The 18,654-nt window shown below is 52.0% G+C and overlaps 1 protein-coding gene across 1 annotated transcript in view; it reads left to right on the top strand.

Annotated features, from left to right (window-relative positions):
• Positions 1–18,654, top strand: part of SLC22A23 (solute carrier family 22 member 23) — a 106,452-nt gene that overhangs the window by 69,532 nt on the left and 18,266 nt on the right. The window contains exon 4 of the mRNA XM_029242436.1: positions 14,857–14,984. Coding sequence (XP_029098269.1) covers positions 14,857–14,984 — 128 coding nt within the window. The remainder of the gene's footprint in view (positions 1–14,856; positions 14,985–18,654) is intronic.

Genomic DNA, 18,654 nt, shown 5'->3' with positions numbered 1-18,654 from the left:
GGCTCCAGCCACCTACCCTCCACGGTCTGGCTGAACACACGCTTGCTGGGTGTTCGACATGACTTTTCATGACTGGGTTTGCAAAGGGCGGGGTCTCGTGTTGGGAGGGGAAATGTGTTTGGAGGTGTTCAGGAGAGATTTAGCAGAGCCACTGTCCCCTGTCTCCTCTGGGCTAGGGATGGGCAAACGCCGGCCCGCGGGCCAACTCTGGCCCACTGTCCGTTTCTGTAAATAAAGTTTTGTTGGGACACGGCTGTGCTCACGTGTTTCCACATGTATCATCTGTGACCACTTTCATGCCACGATGGCAGAGCTGAGCAGATACGACCAAGACGCTGTGGCCCTACAAAGCCGAGAACATTGAGTCTCTGGTCCTTTGCAGAAGAAGTTTGTCCACCCCTGCTCTGGACGAGCCCACTAGGCCTTTTAGAACTGTGTGTAACTTTTAATGTTTGACTTGCTGACTTTAGGGAAAAAACAACTGAACACACTGGCCTGGCCTGGGGGTATGACCTGGGCAAGAAGATGCTTTTAAACTCCTCAGGGGATTAATGTTTAGCCAAGGTTGAAAAACACCGCTCTCGGATAGAGAGATGTTTACCCGAAAAATGAGCGTTGTACCCTTTCTGTAAAAACCTCTTTTCTTTCTTTCCTTCCCTCCCATCCCCATTCTGTGCCAGACTCTCCCGCCAGCCCACACTGGGTACAAGGTACTGGAGAGGAGGTTTTACCCGCTGCACTGTGTTTGTGTTATTTAGTCACTAATGAAAACCCGATTTGTGGCCAGAAGTCAGTTGTGTCTTAGCTTTAAGTGCTCGCCCTAGCGGACACGGCTATTAACGGGGCTTCCTTTCCTAAGGTGCGGGGGAGGGGAAGAAAGCGCGACCTTGCAGCTTAACAGGCTGGCCCCGCCCTCACCCTGGCAGCAGACCCCCCAGCAGAGAAATCACATGAGCCAGACTCACGTGTCTTTTGCTCAAGAGCCGGGTTCTCGCTCACAGTGTCCTCAGAGCCTCGGCAGTGGTGGGGAGGCTACAAGGACAGATGAGAAAAAGGCCACCTGCCAGGAAAAGCGTCCCCACCCGAGGCTGGACGGCACCTGTTCCGCAGGAGCCCGCGTGTTTGGGGACATCCTGCTCTTTCCTGCAGGGTCTTAAGAGGCAAAGAACGAAGTCGTTCCCCAAAGCAGGATGGAGTGGGCAGCCCATCCTCATATCCCTGAGGAGGCTCTTCCCAGTCCTTCCCTTGCTGCGTCCAGAGCTGGGCTTTGCTTGGTTTGGAATTTCAGGACATTTCCTTATTTAACACTTGTTTGTATCGTGTTTGTGTCAGAGGCAAATGGCAAGCACTGTATTAATAGTGGATCTTTCGGTCTGGGCATTTCATGGCCCCATTGTACAGATGGCAAAGCTGAGGACACCTAGCTGACCCTTGAGTCCGGAGTTGTGCTGTCTCCAGCTCTGCAGTCAGGAATCCCCCCACCCCACTCTTCTGGCTTCCTGGGCTTCACTGCGCCCAAGGGCAGTGGTGCTGTCTGCCGGCCCCTGGAGACACAGCCTCTTGGAGACTCACACACCTGTAAGGATAGGCAGCGTTGTCTCCATCACCTCCAGGCTTTGAGGCTCAGCCCAGGCTCTGCTCCCACCTGTCCCAGGTAGGAGGAAACCTGACAGAGAGAAAAGGCAGAGAAGGGTTTCCTGGAGCAGGTTTGGGGGCCTGGCCCATGTGGGAAAGCATTAGGGGTTTTGTTTATCTTATTTTTTTATTTTAAATTTTAAAAATATATCAAGGTTTAGTGTTAGGCAAGGTAAAAATGTTCATTTATTTAAATCCATTGTAAAACATAATAATTCTTTGAAACACACAAATGTAAAAATATGACTTTACGGTGAAAAGGGTACCCAGGGTACTCTGGTAAGTGAGAAGTGTGTGTGGACAGACAGATGGACAGCGTCCGCAGGCACCAGGCACCCCAGTATGGGGCAGACCTGCTCCACCCACCCGTGTACTTGTCCCTTGTGTTATTACGTAAGGCCCCTGACGCATGTCTGGCCTGCAGTAGCGCTTGCAGAGATCAGCTACTGCTCTTACTGTTACTGTATCCCCGCCTTCCCAGTGTGGAAGCCTGGGTGTATCTGGGGCCAGTCGAGGGAATCGGCGGTAAGAGATGTGTCCCACCTCTGCCTGTAGTCGTGAGTGGCTCCAGGGGCATCACTGGCTTTTAAAGGCCATTGAGGTGCCCCCTCTTTCTCGCCCCCTAATGACCACCCTTCCTCCCCTCTACTACGGTAGAAGATTTCTCGCAGAAGCCTCTGTGGTTTGACAGGATGAACTGGCCTCTGGGGAGGGCAGTGAGCTGCAGCGGCCAGCACGACCGGCTATTGGTGACAAAATGTTGAAAGTCACTCTTTACTTTAAGAGCAAGTATTTATCGCATGTGCCCTGGGTGCCCGGCAGCCTGCTTGGTGCTTTGGAGCAGGCCTGAGGAACAGGTGTGTTAACAGGGCCATAAAGCAGAACACACGACATGAAGTCCCCGGGACGCAGGGTCAGGTCAGGAGCACAAAGGAAAGGGTGCAGGTGAAGGATCTTCTGGTCCGCATGGAAGCTGGGAGCATCGAGACACACCAGGTAAGAGGTGACATTAACCAAATACGGACACAGCGCTGACCTCCAGCACAGGAAAGGGGGTGCTGGGGCAGAGACCCAGGACAGCATTCACGCTGGAGTGACGCAGAGGGCACCACAGGGCAGCTGAACCAGAAAGGGGCCCAGGGGCCTGGGTTAACCCTGCGCGGGGCCCGGGGCTGAGATCTCAGGCCGCTTCTGCACTTAGAACTGAGCCCCCGGGACGAAGCCGGGCCTCAGAGCATCAGTGATAACAGATCTCTGCGCAGCACAGGGCCTCAGCTCCAAAGCTGGACAACTGCCCCGGGCCGTGGGCGGGAAGGACTCACCCTCAAGACATCAGCGCCTTGGAGTCTGCACCACACATGGCTACATGTTCCTTTCCAAATTCCAACTGCTCTCCAAGGCTGACAGAAGAACCAGGGGAGCTCGCTGGAACCTCAGGGTCAGAAATGAAACCTCTGTGGGGCATCACTGGAGCCGAGACTCACGTGGAAGAGAATTCTCACCAAGGATGAGCTCACCGAGCCCAGGGGACCCATTACCACGGGCAAAAACTATACTTCAGGGAGTTTGCATCTCAGGAATTCTACAAAACAGACCAGTCTGAAAGAGAAGTGAATTCACCTCATTTATTATGAGTAGTTACCACCTAGGCACACCGCGTGCCGGAAGTGGATTCACCTCATTTATTATGAGTAGTTACCACTTAGGCACATCGCGTGCCGTTCTAGACACGACGGATTCTGGAAACTGCCGTGCACGTCACCGAACTTCTGCCCACTGAGACGTACTTGATGAGCTGATGGGGGGCCCACAGCCCATAAATCGTAAGTCAGCCAATAACATGCTTTCAAATAACCGGCACTAGGAAGAAATGGAATAAAGCAGCGGGATGCAGAGGAACAGGTGGGGTCGGGGTCTCTGAGGAAGTGACTTTTGGGCTGAGACTACATGGCCGGCACACGGTGACAGCCAGGGTAAAAGCTGGCTCCGCTTGGCTTTTTGTGGAAGAGGAAGGCGGTGGTCAGTGTGGCCAGAGCCCGAGTGGCTGGTTGGGGCGGAAGATGATCTTGGACACAGAGGTGGGTCAGACGTGGGGGGCCTTGGGTGCCGAGCTTCCTCTGCCACCTGAAAACACGCCAGCGGCCGAAGCGGGGCAGGGCTGTGCCCTGGGAGCCTCGCTCTGTCTGCTGTGGGAGTGGCCGCAGGGCAGGGCGGGTGCCGATGCAGCACTGGTGAGGGTCACCTGACGGGGTCTGGTTCCAGGTCTGTTCTGCAGGTAGCCCTGGGAGGTCTCGTTTGTGGATCTGCTGGGGCACAGGTGGGTAAGAGGGCAAACGGCCCGGGCTTGGGAGGCATTTCCGGGACGTGATGGAGATGTTCCGGCCACCCTCCCGAAACGCCGGTGCGTGCCGTCACCTGCCTTAGAGCATCACTGTTGGTGCCGAGTACCTGTGATAGTTTGTGAGGACGAGCACGTGCATGCCTGCTTTGGGCCTGGCATGTGCTGGGCACGGTCGCGACACCAAGGCCTCTCCCCAGGCAGCGTCTGCCAGGTGTCGGGTGCCACGTGCCCACGCCCCTGCCTGGTGGAGCAGCTCACCAAGGAGGGCCACCTCACGTGCCTCCTTCGAGGCAGGTGCACTGTCAGGTATGGCGATTTGAACACATCTTAAAGTTTTCAGGACCCGCTTTTCCCGAGATCAGCTGCAGGTTTCTGTGTGCGAGGCTGTATCAACCTGATATTTTCGGATTAGGTACAAGCTGGTGGTTGGTGGGATTATTCCTGTTTTTAGCTGGGGAAACCAGGACATCAAAAAGCTGCACCAAAGACACAGGTGTGGCAAGTCATTAAAAACTGGTTTCTGAATGTCAGTGGTTCTCAGAGTGTGGCCACCGGGCCAGCGTCACCACCACCACCACCACCTGGGAACTTGTTAGCAACACCAGGGCTCAGACCCCACCCCAGGCTGACTGAGTCACAGTGTCTGCGGGCAGTTTAAGAAGCCTTCCAGGGGTGCTGGTGATGGCTCAGGTCCCAGAGGGCTGTTGTACACCAGGCTGCCCAGTGAGAAGGAAAAGCCAGATATCTGCTTATGGGATACGGGACCTGGTCCACTTCCAATAAAGTGAAAGATGTTGTCAAGAGTGAAAGGAGATGTGGGTTGGCTGGGGTAACACACCCTTCTTAAAAGAAGCGGTTCTTGGTTCTGCAAGGACGTGACACAGTTGCCGTCCTTGAGGGTCTGTGAGATGCCACACGGGACCTAGCTGTCCAGTCCAGCCCCACCGTGAGTCACCTCAGACGGCAGACGGCAGAAGTCATAGGCATTCCTGGAACTGACAGACGAAGACAAAAAACCCTCAGTACTGAGTCCAGTGATTTTTATCTGCACTGTGAGAACATAAACCCACATGCATGTATGTCTGGGAGTCGTCAGCTGTGGCCCGTGATGGAAGTTGCTGGGAGGGAAAGGTCCCACCTTGCTTACCTGTGTGTCCCTCACCCCTGCAGGGAGCCTGGGTGCGGTTTTCCTTCACATTCCCCAGACTGCCAGCCAAGTCCCTGGGTAGGACAGGGTCTCACCTGAGACTTACCTGGTGTGTGTGTTGCGTGAACTGCCTCGAAGTTTCAAAACGTGTGAAGATGCTGAATTATTAACTGAGTGCTGTTGGCAGTCAGCGTGATCGTGGGAAACGTTCGGGAGAACGAGAAGAAGAAAATGAACGTGGGAATAATAAGGAAGTTAGAGAAAGATCAAGCTGCGCTGGTAACACTGGAGAATAAGCAACGGTATCCATTCCTCAAATGGGAGATAAACCTTGAAACCCAGGACGTTCGATTGGGCTGACCTCGGGACTCACCGGTAGAGGAGAGACAATTAAAACCCTTGGGAAAATGCTATGTGCTAAAAGCGACCTTAATTTTAAAAATTTCAAGAAACAAGCCATTGTATTGGGTTGGCCAAAAAGTTCGTTCGGTTTTTTTCTGTTAAGATGTTATGGAAAAACCCACACGAACTTTTTGGCCAAGCCAATAAAACATTGAAGGGGCCTCATGTCAGATAAATATCCAGAAAAAAAAAATTACTAACAATTCCAATAGATAAGCGCTCCTAAACGTTACTTGGCTCTTTTAAATAGCATCGGAAATATTCTGGCCAAAATAAGACTAATTTTTAACGTTTCTTGAGGGTTTGCTCTGAGTCAGGCCCTCTGAAGGAGGTTCCACGGCGCATGGAGAAATCGAGGCACAGAGATTGGTACCAGCACTGGTCCGAGGTCAAAGCCGGTAGAGGCCACTCCAGAGCCAGCGTGAGGACGAGTATATACGTGCATCCCTGCGGCTGCCGGCCTTTGTCTCTCGCCTATGCACTTGAGGGACAAAACACTTTCCTCCATCAAAAACAGTTTTATTTCAGTACGGGGTCAAAATAACACTATGCAAACAGGCAAAACAAGGGCCGCAGGGCGCCCTGCACACCAGGAGGGAGACTGGAATCAGTTACACCATCACCAAAGGCTAAGCCTCACAGGACGATGTTTTCCTTCCAGGAAGCGGAAGAAGTGAGAAGTGAGTCATAAAAGGCGTGTAGCCTCTGGGAGCTTGAATGAATCTGCAGTAATTATTTGTACAGGTTATCAGATAGTTCATTTGGGGAGAGTTTCAGGAAACTTAGAGCAAAAAAAATTTTTTTAGCCAAATCCTGTTTGTCTACAAGTTATCTAGATGGGGGAAGACTAGGTAGTACTGACAAAGGCAAACATAGACATAAAAATGATAGCCCGTATGTCAGTCATAAGCATAGGATATGAGCAATTAAAAGTGAGATCAAAATGTTCTCTAAATTGGCGGCCAGAGGCAACCCCATTTTTGCCTTCTGAGTGGGCAGAGATTATGTAAAGTACTAGGAACCCCTGCAGTCAACTGAAATGTTTCCAAGTAGATGCGGAGAGAGGCGCTCCCACAGGGTCTGGTCTCCGCTCTGAAGGCCAGCGTCACTGACCCCAGAGCCACACCGTGGTCCACGCGGACCCCGTGCCTGACACGTGCTCCAATGTTCCACCCCAGTCCCCTGCCCACCCCTGGGAGGCTGGGGGTCGCTTAAGGCCAGCTTGAGGATCTCTGGGCCTCGAGACCAGGCAGGGTTCAGGCAGCGTGCGTGCAAGCCTGTGTGTTCAAGTGTGCACGCGTGTGTGCGTGTGGCGGGAGCAGTGAGGTCGAGCTGTTGGCCGCTGGCAGAAATTGGGGAAATGGCCGCCTGGTGACAGGTGTCTAGTGAGAGCTGCCAAGTGTTTGCCCGGCTGGCAGCTGGCAGAAGTCCATGTGGATGGACAGAGAGAGAGGGGCCAGGTTCCGGAGCCGGGTCTGAGGTCAGGGCAGGACCAGCAGGGGCCCCCCAATGGTGAGTGGCGTTTATCGGTTATCATCCTGTCGGGACGATACTGCAGCCACAGGTAGGGGGAAGCTGGGCCCCCGGGGAGGGTCTGTGGAGCCCCCTGTAACCGGTTGTTGATTCAGAGGTGCCGACAAAATTCCAGTTAGAAGCAGAACCACACAAGGCCTTCTGCCCACTTATCTCCTCGAATTGCTTTTCAACATCTCATTTTATTTTTATCATTTGCAAAAATGCCAAATTAATTCCCCTACCATGTTACGTTTTAAATGCCCTGTGTGCCCTATGCTGTCTTCAGCCTGATCATTCTGCACGTGGATAAGTTAGTAAAAGAAGCAGAAGGAAGAGAGTCGAAGGAGAGAGAAAGTGGAAAAAACCAACCCAGATGAATTCCAAATGTTCCCATTTCTAGTGGGAACTGAGGAACATTTTAAATTGGTCGCAGCCGTTATACACTGTTGTACATTCCGAGTTGCTTAGCCTTTAAAAGGCCAGCTCCGAAGGCATTTTAGGAGCCAGCTCCGTTCATCCTGGCAACACCTAGAGCAGCATTAGGATATTGGTTCAAGTGCACTGCGTGAGCAGCATGTTTTTTAACTTTCGGAAGGGGCCACGGCTACCATCAGCCCCTTGAAATAAACTAGGGAGAGAATGTTGGAGCTGGGGGGAGGCCTTGGTGTGACTCCACACACCCCACGCCCACCCCATTCTACAGATGGGGAAACAGAGGCCCGGAGGTTTAGGTGACTTGCCCAAGGTCACGAAACTGGTCTATAAACCGGCCTCCTGATATAGTCCCTCCACAATTTTGCTGTAGTGGAAGAACTCTAGAGCTCAGGCGTGTATCATTTTGAAAAACAAGAGATGCAGTGTTCCAAATTTATGTGACAGATAAGCTAGTGCGGTGGCCATTTAATTATGAAAGAATTCCTTGTTCTACAAAGATTTACAAGAAGAGTTGATTTGCCTTAGGAAGACTTTAGGGTTTAACCATCCTAAGAGCCAAATTTTCTTTAATTTCATACTTGTCCCTTCTCCCTACTTTACTAAATCTAACTCAAGTCATGAACTTGACTTTTTTTAAAGGAGCTAATTCATATCCATTTGCTCTGGCCTGAACTGAAACTACTTACTTTTTTTTTTTTTTAACACCAAACAGAACTAAAGTTTAAAAAAAAAATGCAACTGAAAGCTTAGCCACTGGAACCAAGTGTCTATTTTTGTAAGAGCTTTTGAATCAGAAACTTAGGGTAGTCCCCCAACTGGTGTTTAATTCAGTTCTAGTCTCTGAATTTTTTCATTTTGAAAATCTTTACAGAATGTCATAAGTTTGATACTTGGTAATAACCCCAAAGCATTAACAGCTAGAATCACCTCTTTAAATCAAAGCGCCCTTAGAACAACTGTCTAAGACTCTTTTCACACACACGTTCAGGGAAACTTCATCTCTGCAAAGCCTTTCATGGCTGTGCTCCTCCAACTTCACTTATGTCCTTCCCTCTATGTTTTCTAACCTGTTTGATAGAAGACGCTCCCTGTAAGGCATTTACTAATTTACATGTTTCTCCCCCGGCAGGCTGATCATGTTCAGTGCAGTGATGTCACATCACCAGTACGAGAGCATACCTGTCGACAGGTGTGTCACCCAAAACTAACTACATCAGAAACACAGACAAGACAACTTGAGGGTAAAATTAATTTCAAAGAGCGTTAGCAGTTAGCCTTACTTCCTGTCCATATTTACTTTGTGAGTAAATGTTCCAGTTCGGTGATTTGAAGAGAGAGACATACTTTGACTGTAGAGCATTGCCAAGCGCAGGTGTTACATGGGTTTGCTGGAAGGCAGCCTGCGTGGAATCGTCGTCTGTGTCAGGTCCTCCAGTGGGGTAGAAGGAATACTTGCTTTTATTGTTAAATGTTAAGGAAAAAATATCAACTTCATAGTATTATGAAAGGATCGCAGTATCGCATTTTAATTTCTGATTCTTCTGAGAGACCATACAACGCTAGTAGAACAGATCCAGGAATGCAGGTCAGACGCACTTGAGACGGAGCCAGATAACAGAAAGGCAGGAAGTAAGACAAAGATGGGAAAGCAGATCAGAAGCAACACGTTACTATTAAATCATAAAGCGTCGAGGTCTGGAACGCATGTGGTGAGTCAGAGGCCTAAGGAGGGGAAGCCGGCAGGGTCCTCCTGTTGGAATGGCTTCTGATGCTCAGCTTGGAGGAACAACCCAAGGGCATCGATCAGAAAACAAGGAAAGGACTTCCCTGGTGGCACAGTGGTTAGGAATCCGCCTGCCAATGCAGGGGACACGAGTTCGAGCCCTGGTCCGGGAAGATCCCACATGCGCGGAGCAACTAAGCCCGTGCGCCGCAACTACTGAGCCTGCGCTCTAGAGCCCGCGAGCCACAACTACTGAGCCCACGCGCCTAGAGTCCGTGCTCCGCAACAAGAGAAGCCACCACAATGAGAAGCCCGTGCACTGCAACAAAGAATAGCCCCCGCTCGCCGCAACTAGAGAAAGACCGCACACAGCAAAGACCCAACACAGCCAAAAATAAATTATTTTAAAGAAAGGTTTTTCCTTTAAAGAAAAAGAAAGGAAACAGGGAAAGCTTCCTCTCTTGATACAGTAACATCATTTACATTGGTACCATTGAAAAAGTAGTTCCACATAAATAAACTTTCCATATAATTCTTTAAGAATTGATACTTTATTGTAGTTATTTAGGGTGGGCATCTTTCTTTCTTTTTTCTTTTTTTTTTTTTTTTTTTTTGCAGTACGCGGGCCTCTCACTGTTGTGGCCTCTCCAGTTGCGGAGCACAGGCTCTGGACACGCAGGCTCAGTGGCCATGGCTCACGGGCCCAGCCGCTCCACGGCATGTGGGATCTTCCCGGACCGGGGCACGAACCCGCGTCCCCTGCATCGGCAGGCGGACTCTCAACCACTGCGCCACCAGGGAATCCCCCAGGGTGGGCATCTTTCTAAAATATTTTTTCCTGCTTTTTAAGTAGTACTGTAAGCCTGAAGTGGGAAAAGTGACGCTGCCCTAGGGATTCGAAGGCCAGGTCCCAGACCTTTGAATCAGTGCCACCGGGGAAAGGCTAAGTGCAAATCAGAGACCCCCTTGGGCTTCAAGTTCAGATGTGTGACTCTGCCTTCTTCTGTGAGTGATTCAAGGGTTTTCATCATGTCAACAGACATGCGTGTGCTGCAGAAGTGTGATCCTGCAGCAGGGTCTGTGGTGTGGGGTGCAGTCTGATGCCCCCGGGCAAGGCCGGGAAGCCTGTGCCTTCCCAGTTGGGCGTTTCCTGCTGCCCCTGCCCAGCCTCTCTGCCCCTCACCGCCTCCCCGACCCCCATCGCCACCTGGGACTTCCTGACCCAGGACTCGGTTGTCTGAGTGAGGCCTGGGGGTTCTCCTCTGAAGAAAGCCTGGGTTTGCAGTGCATCCTCTGTGACCTCCCTGGCGTTCAGTCAAAGCCTCTTCCTTAAATTTCTGGTTCTTGGCTTTCGTGGGATAACTGAGGCCACGGGGTTCATGGCCTGTAGATCCAGGTGGAGTTTGGATGTTCTCGGGATGCGCTGGGAAACGAGGTGGCCCAGGTAGGACTGACCTGCCTTGGTGTCCCCAGTGCACAGGTAGGATGTGAGCGTGGCTTCCTCCCAGGATCTCGGGGTGGACACCACCGTGCACACCCCTGGGGTGACGGTCTCCGGACCACCACGGGGGCAGTTGTGTGCCCACCTGGAAGGAAGGGGATTTCTGAGAGCGTAACAGGCATTTTCCACTGAAGGTAGGGGCAGTGTGACAGCAGAGGGAGCACCTTGAGATAAACGGGGCTCCAGTGGTTGGAAGGATGCGCACCCACAGGGCAGGGGTCAGCTCGGGGCGGGGAGGGCGGTGCAGGGGCGCCAGGACTGGGGCAGGTCGTTGGCGGAGGGAGGCGGAGTTCTCTGGAATCTTTTAGTTTTTAAGTAGAGAATGGGTTTATCTGTGATTAAAAATTAACTTCGTGGCTGAAGTCTTTAAGCACAGCTTCCTCACCTGTGACTCATGCCTGCTGCCGGGAAGGGGTGGCACTGTCCACCTGCAGCCCCGCCACCGCCCCTGGGGATGCTGACGTGTCCACCGGACGCTCACACTTCTGCAGGGAAGTGTCTGCATCTCAGGAGAGCGATGCCCGAGGCTGACGCTCGTACCCAGTAGGTCGCGTTCTGCCTCAGGGGGTTCAGGTCTTTTCCCAAGTGAGTTAAATGAAGAGGTTTTAGGTTTCAGAATCTTCTGGATTCTGGAATTGTGAATGAGGGATCCTGGACCTTCTAACCATCCTGAATGTATTTCGGAGGCCTCAGGACCATGTGCCTTGGGGCGAGAGGTCCATCAACCTGTGACCATCCTCAGGGAGGGGGTGGGACTTCTGCCCAGGGCTCTGCGTTTGCCCTTCCTGTGCCCCTCGCTTGCCGCCAGGGGCTCAGGACTTGAACTGGACGAGAGGAGACTTTTAGTTTTGCCCACACCCTCCCGCAGAAGCCCTGGAGCCATTGAACCCCTGGCTTGGAGGGATCACAGCCTGAAAGTCTCCCGAGTTCAAATCCAGCTCTGCCCCTTTAATAGCTACATAATCCGGGCAACGTAGTTGAACCTGCTCTGCCTCAGTTTTCCCATCTGTGGAAGAGGGGTGATAATAGTTCTGCCACACAGTGCGCTTGAGAGGACCAGATACTTCCAGCTTTCAAACACTCCTGTTTTTCCACCCACTCTGGGGACCAGTGCCTGTCCCCGTAGCCATCGCCGCTTCTGGCAGCAACGGCAAAGCTCCCTCCTAGAGGTGCCGCTGTGGCTTTTACGCACATTACTGTGTTCGCAGAGGTCATCCTCAAGGTCGCTTTTTCTTAGCATCCACACGTGAGGGTCCACCAGCAGACGTGGGCTCCAGCTGCCTACCGTGCTCTTCTATTTTTGTTGAAAATGTTGGGTATTTCTGAGGCTCAGCTACACTCCTGCCAGATCCTGGGCCACTGGCCAGTTTTTTAATTTTCATGGTGTTACTACATTATGTGCCTGTCAGCAGACATTTCGTTAAATTCCCATAATGTGGCCACGCTGCACAGTATCCAAGCTAGAACCGCCATCTCTGGGCTTTCACATAGGCTGACATTTCAGCGAGTTCTTTATGACTTTGCAGCAGGTTTAAATACCCAGAGGGCACTGTGGCATCTGGAAGGGCTGAGGAGGTGGCGCTGGAACAGTATCTCCCAAACCCCAGTCATGGGAGCGATGTCTCCGCACGCGGGGTTGGTTTCTTTGCTGCATCCCCCGGGGTTAAGGATGTGGGGTCCTGAGTCAGACTGCCTGGGGTCAAATCCAGCTCTGCATTTTACCGCCCAGGAATCTGGAACACATCCTTGAGTGCTTTGCTTGAGTTTCCCCATCTGTGAAGTGGGGATAATGTTACTACAACATAATGAGCTGGAAAGACGTAAATTCATGGGAAACGTGCAGAAGGGTGAGTGTAGCCCAGGCAGGCGTGGAGGAAGCGGCCTGCAGTGCTGTCCGCCAGCAGAGACAGGACGTGTGGCTAACAGAGCCCTGGTCGCTGTGCCCAGGTCTCCTGGGAGAGACCTGTTTCTTTACTCGGGTTCATTCCGGTCCGAGGGCTGCTGCTCCTCCATAACCTCAGGTCCTCCCCTCCCTGGGCCCTGCCTCTCTCCTCTCCTTCTCTTTCCTCCTCTTGGATCCAGGATTCTGGTTGTACCAGTTTGCAGTAACAGAGACTGTGTTTTCTCAAAATGACTAAATAAAATTAAAAGTCAATGAAACAAGATTGCAACCCCACCACTACCCCCCTCTCAAAACCGGTATGTTTGGAAATGTTATGTATATATATGAGATATGTCTGTCTGTCTGTCTTACTGGCTACCATAGGTAAGGAAAAATCCTGATAGAAATCACAAAATATTTATAATCAAATCACAGCAAGAACTACTTATCAAAACTTGTGAAATGTTGCTAAAGTGATACTTAGGTGAAATTTTGAAGTCTGAAATGCATATATTAGAAAAGAAGAATTAATGTTAATGACCTATGTGTCTATCTTAAGAAATGAGAAAGTGACACTAAACCCAAATAAATCAGAAAGATGGATGGAGATAACATAGGTGAGAGCTATAGGGGTGGGCATTTGTGTTAGATTATTTCATTATAAAGAAAAGATCCGATAAAACACGGCAAGATGTTAATATCTATATAATATTGATGTCTGTTATGTTATATTGTGTTTCTGTTTGCTTGAATTATATTCAATATTATAAAAACTAGAGGCTAGTAAAGCAAACATTAACTTTTATTATTTTAAAAAAAAAAACAGTGCTTACAGTTTGAAACCTGTGTTTTATCAGCTTTCCAATATGGGCTCCTGGGCGAAAGGACATGAGACTTTCTGAGCCCGTCTTAATGCTCCGGCCGTACCTCACCAGGGTGGGCCCCCAGCTCGCCCGCACCTTTGTGCAGCCACGTGGGACGGTGGCTTTTTGACTCTTGGTGACAACCCAGGTCTCCCAGCGTAGATTAACACTCTGATCAGACCATCCCAGCGTACCACTGAAGTCAGCTGTTTCTGCAAAATACATCATGAACATTTAGAAACTTGATTGTTGTTCAGACAGGTAAGGGAGTGACAGCCGTTACATCATTAGTGATGTGACTCTGAAATAAAAACTTAGCACTGAGAGCTTTTGCAGCTTCTGCCTTACTTTGATTAGAGGCTCCCCAGAGCTGGTGGGGCAGGTGTCGGGTAGTAGCAAAGATAACTTCTTATCATCAGTCACGATTCCTTGACACTCTGTAACTGACATGAAACACAGGGACGCCTGGAGCGCTGCGCCCGCAGAGGCTGTGCTGTCATCCCCAGCCTTGACTTCCAGCTTTTGCTTCTCCCACACAGGGGTGCCACCTGCTTCAAAATCGGGTCCCAAGGGAACACAGCCTCCATCCTTGGGCACATGGCAGTGGCTGTTTTCTCAAGAGACCTTGTGACCTGCAAAGTCTAAAATATTCACTATTTGGACTTTTACAGAAAAAGCAAGCTGACCCACTGCTCCAGACAGGCACATGGTTCTCCTTGGTGGACTTGCAAATCTCGTTATAAATGTAAAATTACAAAACGCATTGATAAGACACTAGTTTGGTTTGGGGTTTTTTTTCCAACGGGACTTCTCACCGTATTTCATCCTAAACACGAACAAACCAGCAAGGAGTCTGTCGCTCATTACACTGGAAAACCATCACCCACCTCAGGGAGGCGTTCTGGGCAGTTAGCAGCAAGATGAAACTAATTCTACAGTTGAGCCCTGGGAAAGTCAGGCTCCAGATGTTCAAAACAGAAAGTGCCTGTCAGGTTGCTAGGATGGGGGGCATTTTTTTTAAACTTAAAATCATTCTATGAACATTCGTTTTTTGAGACAAAATATCACAAAAGCAGCCCTTCCATGAATTGCTGGAACGTGTTTTAGTAATCCAGCATCTGGTGAAAAGTATACACAGATTTCTTGACACAGCTGGGAGGATACTGCTCCTTTCTGCCTCATTTTAAACATTGCAACTTCTACACTTTCTGAGAGAAAGCCAGAAACACCCAGGGCCACGGTCTTCTCTCGCCTGCTTGGGCCAAGAGAGAGTCCTGAGCACCCGCCAGCCTCCACCGCTCACAGACGGGTACCCAGTCCGGCCCGGCTGGACGCTCCCAGCCCCCGACAGAGCTGTGTCTTGATGCCTCACCCGATGGGAAGAGCCTCAGCCACTCCCTGTCTCTTTGCAGGATCTTCCCAGAGTCCCTGCGGTGGCTCATGGCCACCCACCAGTTTGCGTCGGCAAAGAAGCTGATCCTGCGCTTCACACAGAAGAACCGCATGAACCCCGAGAGCGACATCAAAGGCGTGATGCCTGGTGAGCACGTGTTCCCTTCAAACCACAGCCCCGCCAGACTTGGGGGACCCGCCACCCATCCCGCCGGGACCGGGAGTCAGCCCACATCACCCCTGGTGCCTTCGTTGCCCAGCCAGCTGTCCAGCTTCCTGTGGCGGTCGGTCCTCAGCTAGACCAGGAACATGGCCAAGGCCAAACCCAGAGGGGGTGTGCCCCGCCCCTCGGGGGAACCTTGAGGGCTGAACCACGCGGGGCACACAGCCTTGCCCGCCTGCGGTTTGGTGCCGGCCATCCTGGCCAGGGGGCGCTGGCCTTCGCCCCCTGTCTCTCCCGAACAGGACCTGCAGAGAGCTGCTGTGTTGTCTGTGTCTGTCAGGACCTATTGGTTGGGCCTCTGAGGAAGCAGAACACTTCAGATCCATAGAATTCCTGTTTGTCAGGAACGTCAGCACAAAAGCTAGATCAGATCCATGAGAGCACCTGGAGGGTGTTAAAATACAGACTCCTGGGCCCCTCCCGGCACCCAGAGATTCTCATCCAGTAGATCTTGGAAGGAACCCTGAACATTGTGTGTTTAATAAGCACTAGAAGTGATTTATTGTGACGTGCAAAGTCTAAAATATTGACTATTTGGACTTTCACAGGAAAAGCAAGCATCTAATATCAATATTAGAAGTGTATTGATATTATCTTAAATCTTTCCACAGCAGTTCTGTGCAAGGTACTGTAATTATCCCCATTTGCAGACGAGGAAACTGAGGCACAGAGAGGTTGAGTATCTTGCCAGAGGTCACACAGCTAGTGAGTAGTAGCGCTGGGACTTGAGCCCAGGAAGCCCAGCAGAAGCAGCTTCCCTGTGCTGCTTCCGAGAGGGAGATGGACGTGCTGGCATGGCGGGCGGGGGGGGGTGAGGGGTGCGTGGACCTCGCTCCTTTCAGGCCACGTTTGCCCCTTTTGGAGCGTCTGGCTCTTGTCCCCAAACTTGTCCAGGCCTATCCATTAGCAGGTCAGCGCTCTTAAGTCAAAGTGCCTTGTTTCTGGCATTTCCCTAATTAAATCACCACACTCCACTTCTTTCAGGTTAAAATATTGTCTGGGAGAAGCTTGTCTTCTCCATCCTAATTACGCTGATTCATTTCCCTCCTGTTTTTAGAAAGTGGTATCCTCGCTCAGGAGCTGGGCTGGTGCTGGTCTCTGTGCTGGGGGGCAGGCAGCAGCACGCATGACCCCCCTGACTGGGGGCTGGGGTGGCATGCGCTCACGCCCCGGGGCACGTGGCTCTCGCCCGCCTCTGGGTCTCTGCTCCCTCCCAGCTGTCAGGCGCACGGTGACAGTGACGGTGACATGATGGCACCAGGGCAAAGCTGGAGGAAGGCGGGTGTCTGTTTCCTCGGAAGTGGCCCCTTGCACCTCCCTGGGCTGGACCGGTTTGCCTGCTTGAATGCTATGTCCCAGCATCTTATCTAGGCCACTGACCAGCATCCCGTCCCCAACCCAGGCTCTCACCCGCCCTGACTCTATCCTCCCTGCTGCCCCGCCCTCAGCCCTGCCTCGGGGGCTGAGACGCCATACAGGCGTTTGACCCTCATCAGAACCTTTCCGATGGATCAGATCGCCCCTGCTGTACATACGGGAAAGGGGCCCCAGGAGGCTGAGGGTTGGAGGCACGGCTTCCCTGCTCCCGGCATTCCCTCCGCATGGAAGGAGCCCCCGAGGAAGAGTGAACCGGCTTCCCTTTTCCTCCTTGGACGTGAGCCAGGTGCAGAGAGGGGGTCCCCGGCATCAGGCCCTCTCCGGGCAGCCTGACCGCAGGGAAACAGCCGAGTCCGGCATCACCAGGTCAGGCAGCGAGTCTGGGAGGTACGAGGCCCCCACCAGGCCCACAGGGGCTTTACCCGAGCCCTTCTCGGTAACCGAGCGGGGAGCCCGCCCCACGTGCCTCACTCTGTCTTGTCCGTCCGTCCTGAACCTGAGGTGAGAAGCGGGTCCCTGTATCGGGCCACCTCACAGTCCCCAGCGTCAGGTGACTTGAACCAGTCACACCCCAGCAGGAGATGAAGCTAAGGCGGCCCCAGGCAGCCGAGCCCGGCGCCCTACCTCTGACCCTCCGCACCTACTTCTGCTCCTGCAAGAGGCCTCGGGCCGGCTGGAGTCCCGCGCGTTGAGAGGGAATTTCTGGGGTCAGCAGGTGTCCCCGCAGGCCCAGGAAGGAGTCTCTGCAGTGGGTGGGGAGAGGCCAGGGCGATCTGGGTCGGCCGGAGCGCAGGGCCAGGAAGGCCTCATGGCTTCTTGCGTGTCTGTGGTGGTGTCGAGAGGCTGGGGGTGCAGGTAACAGAGAAAACATACCAGCAGCCCCGGAGAGGTGAGTGTAATTCCACTCAGAACAATGCAGTTACCTCTGTAGACGACAGTCAGCTTGGGCTCCAGAGTTTAAAGCTTTAAGAACAGAAAGAAAAAAGGTCATAATTACAGTTACTACAGCTTCTTAACATCTATTTCATACACTAGAAAGTATCAGGAATTAAGTTTTAGCTGCATTACAAAAAAAAAAAAATTAAAACCTATATAGCCATGCGAATGGGCATTTAGTTTTTCTTCCTGGAAGATTTCCATGGTGGGCAAGTGTGGCTGTGATAAATGGGTTCCTGACCAGCTTCACAACAGTGAAGATACTCAGATCGTTGGATCAACGCTATGTGTTTGTTAACCATGTTTCCATGCTCTTTAAAAGTTTTCTGGCGTTCTGACCATGGGGAAAGTATGTCTGTAAATCAGATGAGCCCGTTTTCGCAGAGGGGATGATAAAGGCCAGGAGGATGTCAGGAGCTGAGCGTCCATGGATGGACGTTCTGGCTGGTGCACAGGCCTGCAGCTCTGTGCCTGAATATTGACACGGAAGAAAGTTCTGGAAACTGAGGGAGCATGGCATCCCTCGGACATAGGACAGGTGTCGCCTTCTTCCTTGTGTGCCCCAGCTGGTGACACTGATCCAGACTTTTTTTTAAATAAAAAACTCCTAAACGGTTATGGTTAAGCAACCTGTTGCTCCTTCCAGCTGTAACTAGTGAGGTTGGTGACCCTCTCGCCATTGGATGGCAGGAAAGAGGTAGGACGTCCAAGGGTGAGAGTACCCCCTAAGCAGTACAGGGAGGGGGACACACCTCGGAGCCCCCCCGAGGGGGCTGCAGCTCCTGGGCCCCTCTTGAGGCAACCCCACTCCCTCCGGGCCTTCCCACCCCACTGCGTGCTTTATTTTTAGTAAACTTGTTTTGAATTCCTCTTAGGTTTATAGTAAAGTTACAAAGAGAGCACAGAATTTTGAAAAAGCCCCAGTCAGTCTCCCTGTTGTAACATCGCACGTCCCCTGCACCTGTTACGACTGGGAAACTGCCGTCGCTGCACTGCAGTCAGCCCAGCTGCGGCCTGGACCGGACGTCACCCCCAGCGACCCTGCCGTAGGATCCCACCCAGGGCTGCCTGCTCTCACCTCCCAGCCGCCTGTGGTCGGTGCGCTGTCAGTCTTTCCTTGCATCCCGACCTCGGCAGTCTTGATTGGTTACGTCTCCTTTTTCTTCTCTGGCCCCTGAGAAGGGGTCCCCTCCCCCGAGGGCACGGCCGGCCAGGGCAGCAGGGACAGACCCGGAGGCTGAATGTACGGCATTTCTGCTCACAGACGCCGGGAGACGGGGAG

Source organism: Monodon monoceros, unplaced genomic scaffold, assembly GCF_005190385.1.
Source record: "Monodon monoceros isolate NGI ecotype Baffin Bay Population unplaced genomic scaffold, NGI_Narwhal_1 Super_Scaffold_3, whole genome shotgun sequence".
Classification (NCBI taxonomy): Eukaryota; Metazoa; Chordata; class Mammalia; order Artiodactyla; family Monodontidae; genus Monodon; species Monodon monoceros.
The sequence above is the reverse complement of the archived record's forward strand: the minus strand, read 5'-3'. Positions and strand labels throughout refer to the sequence as shown.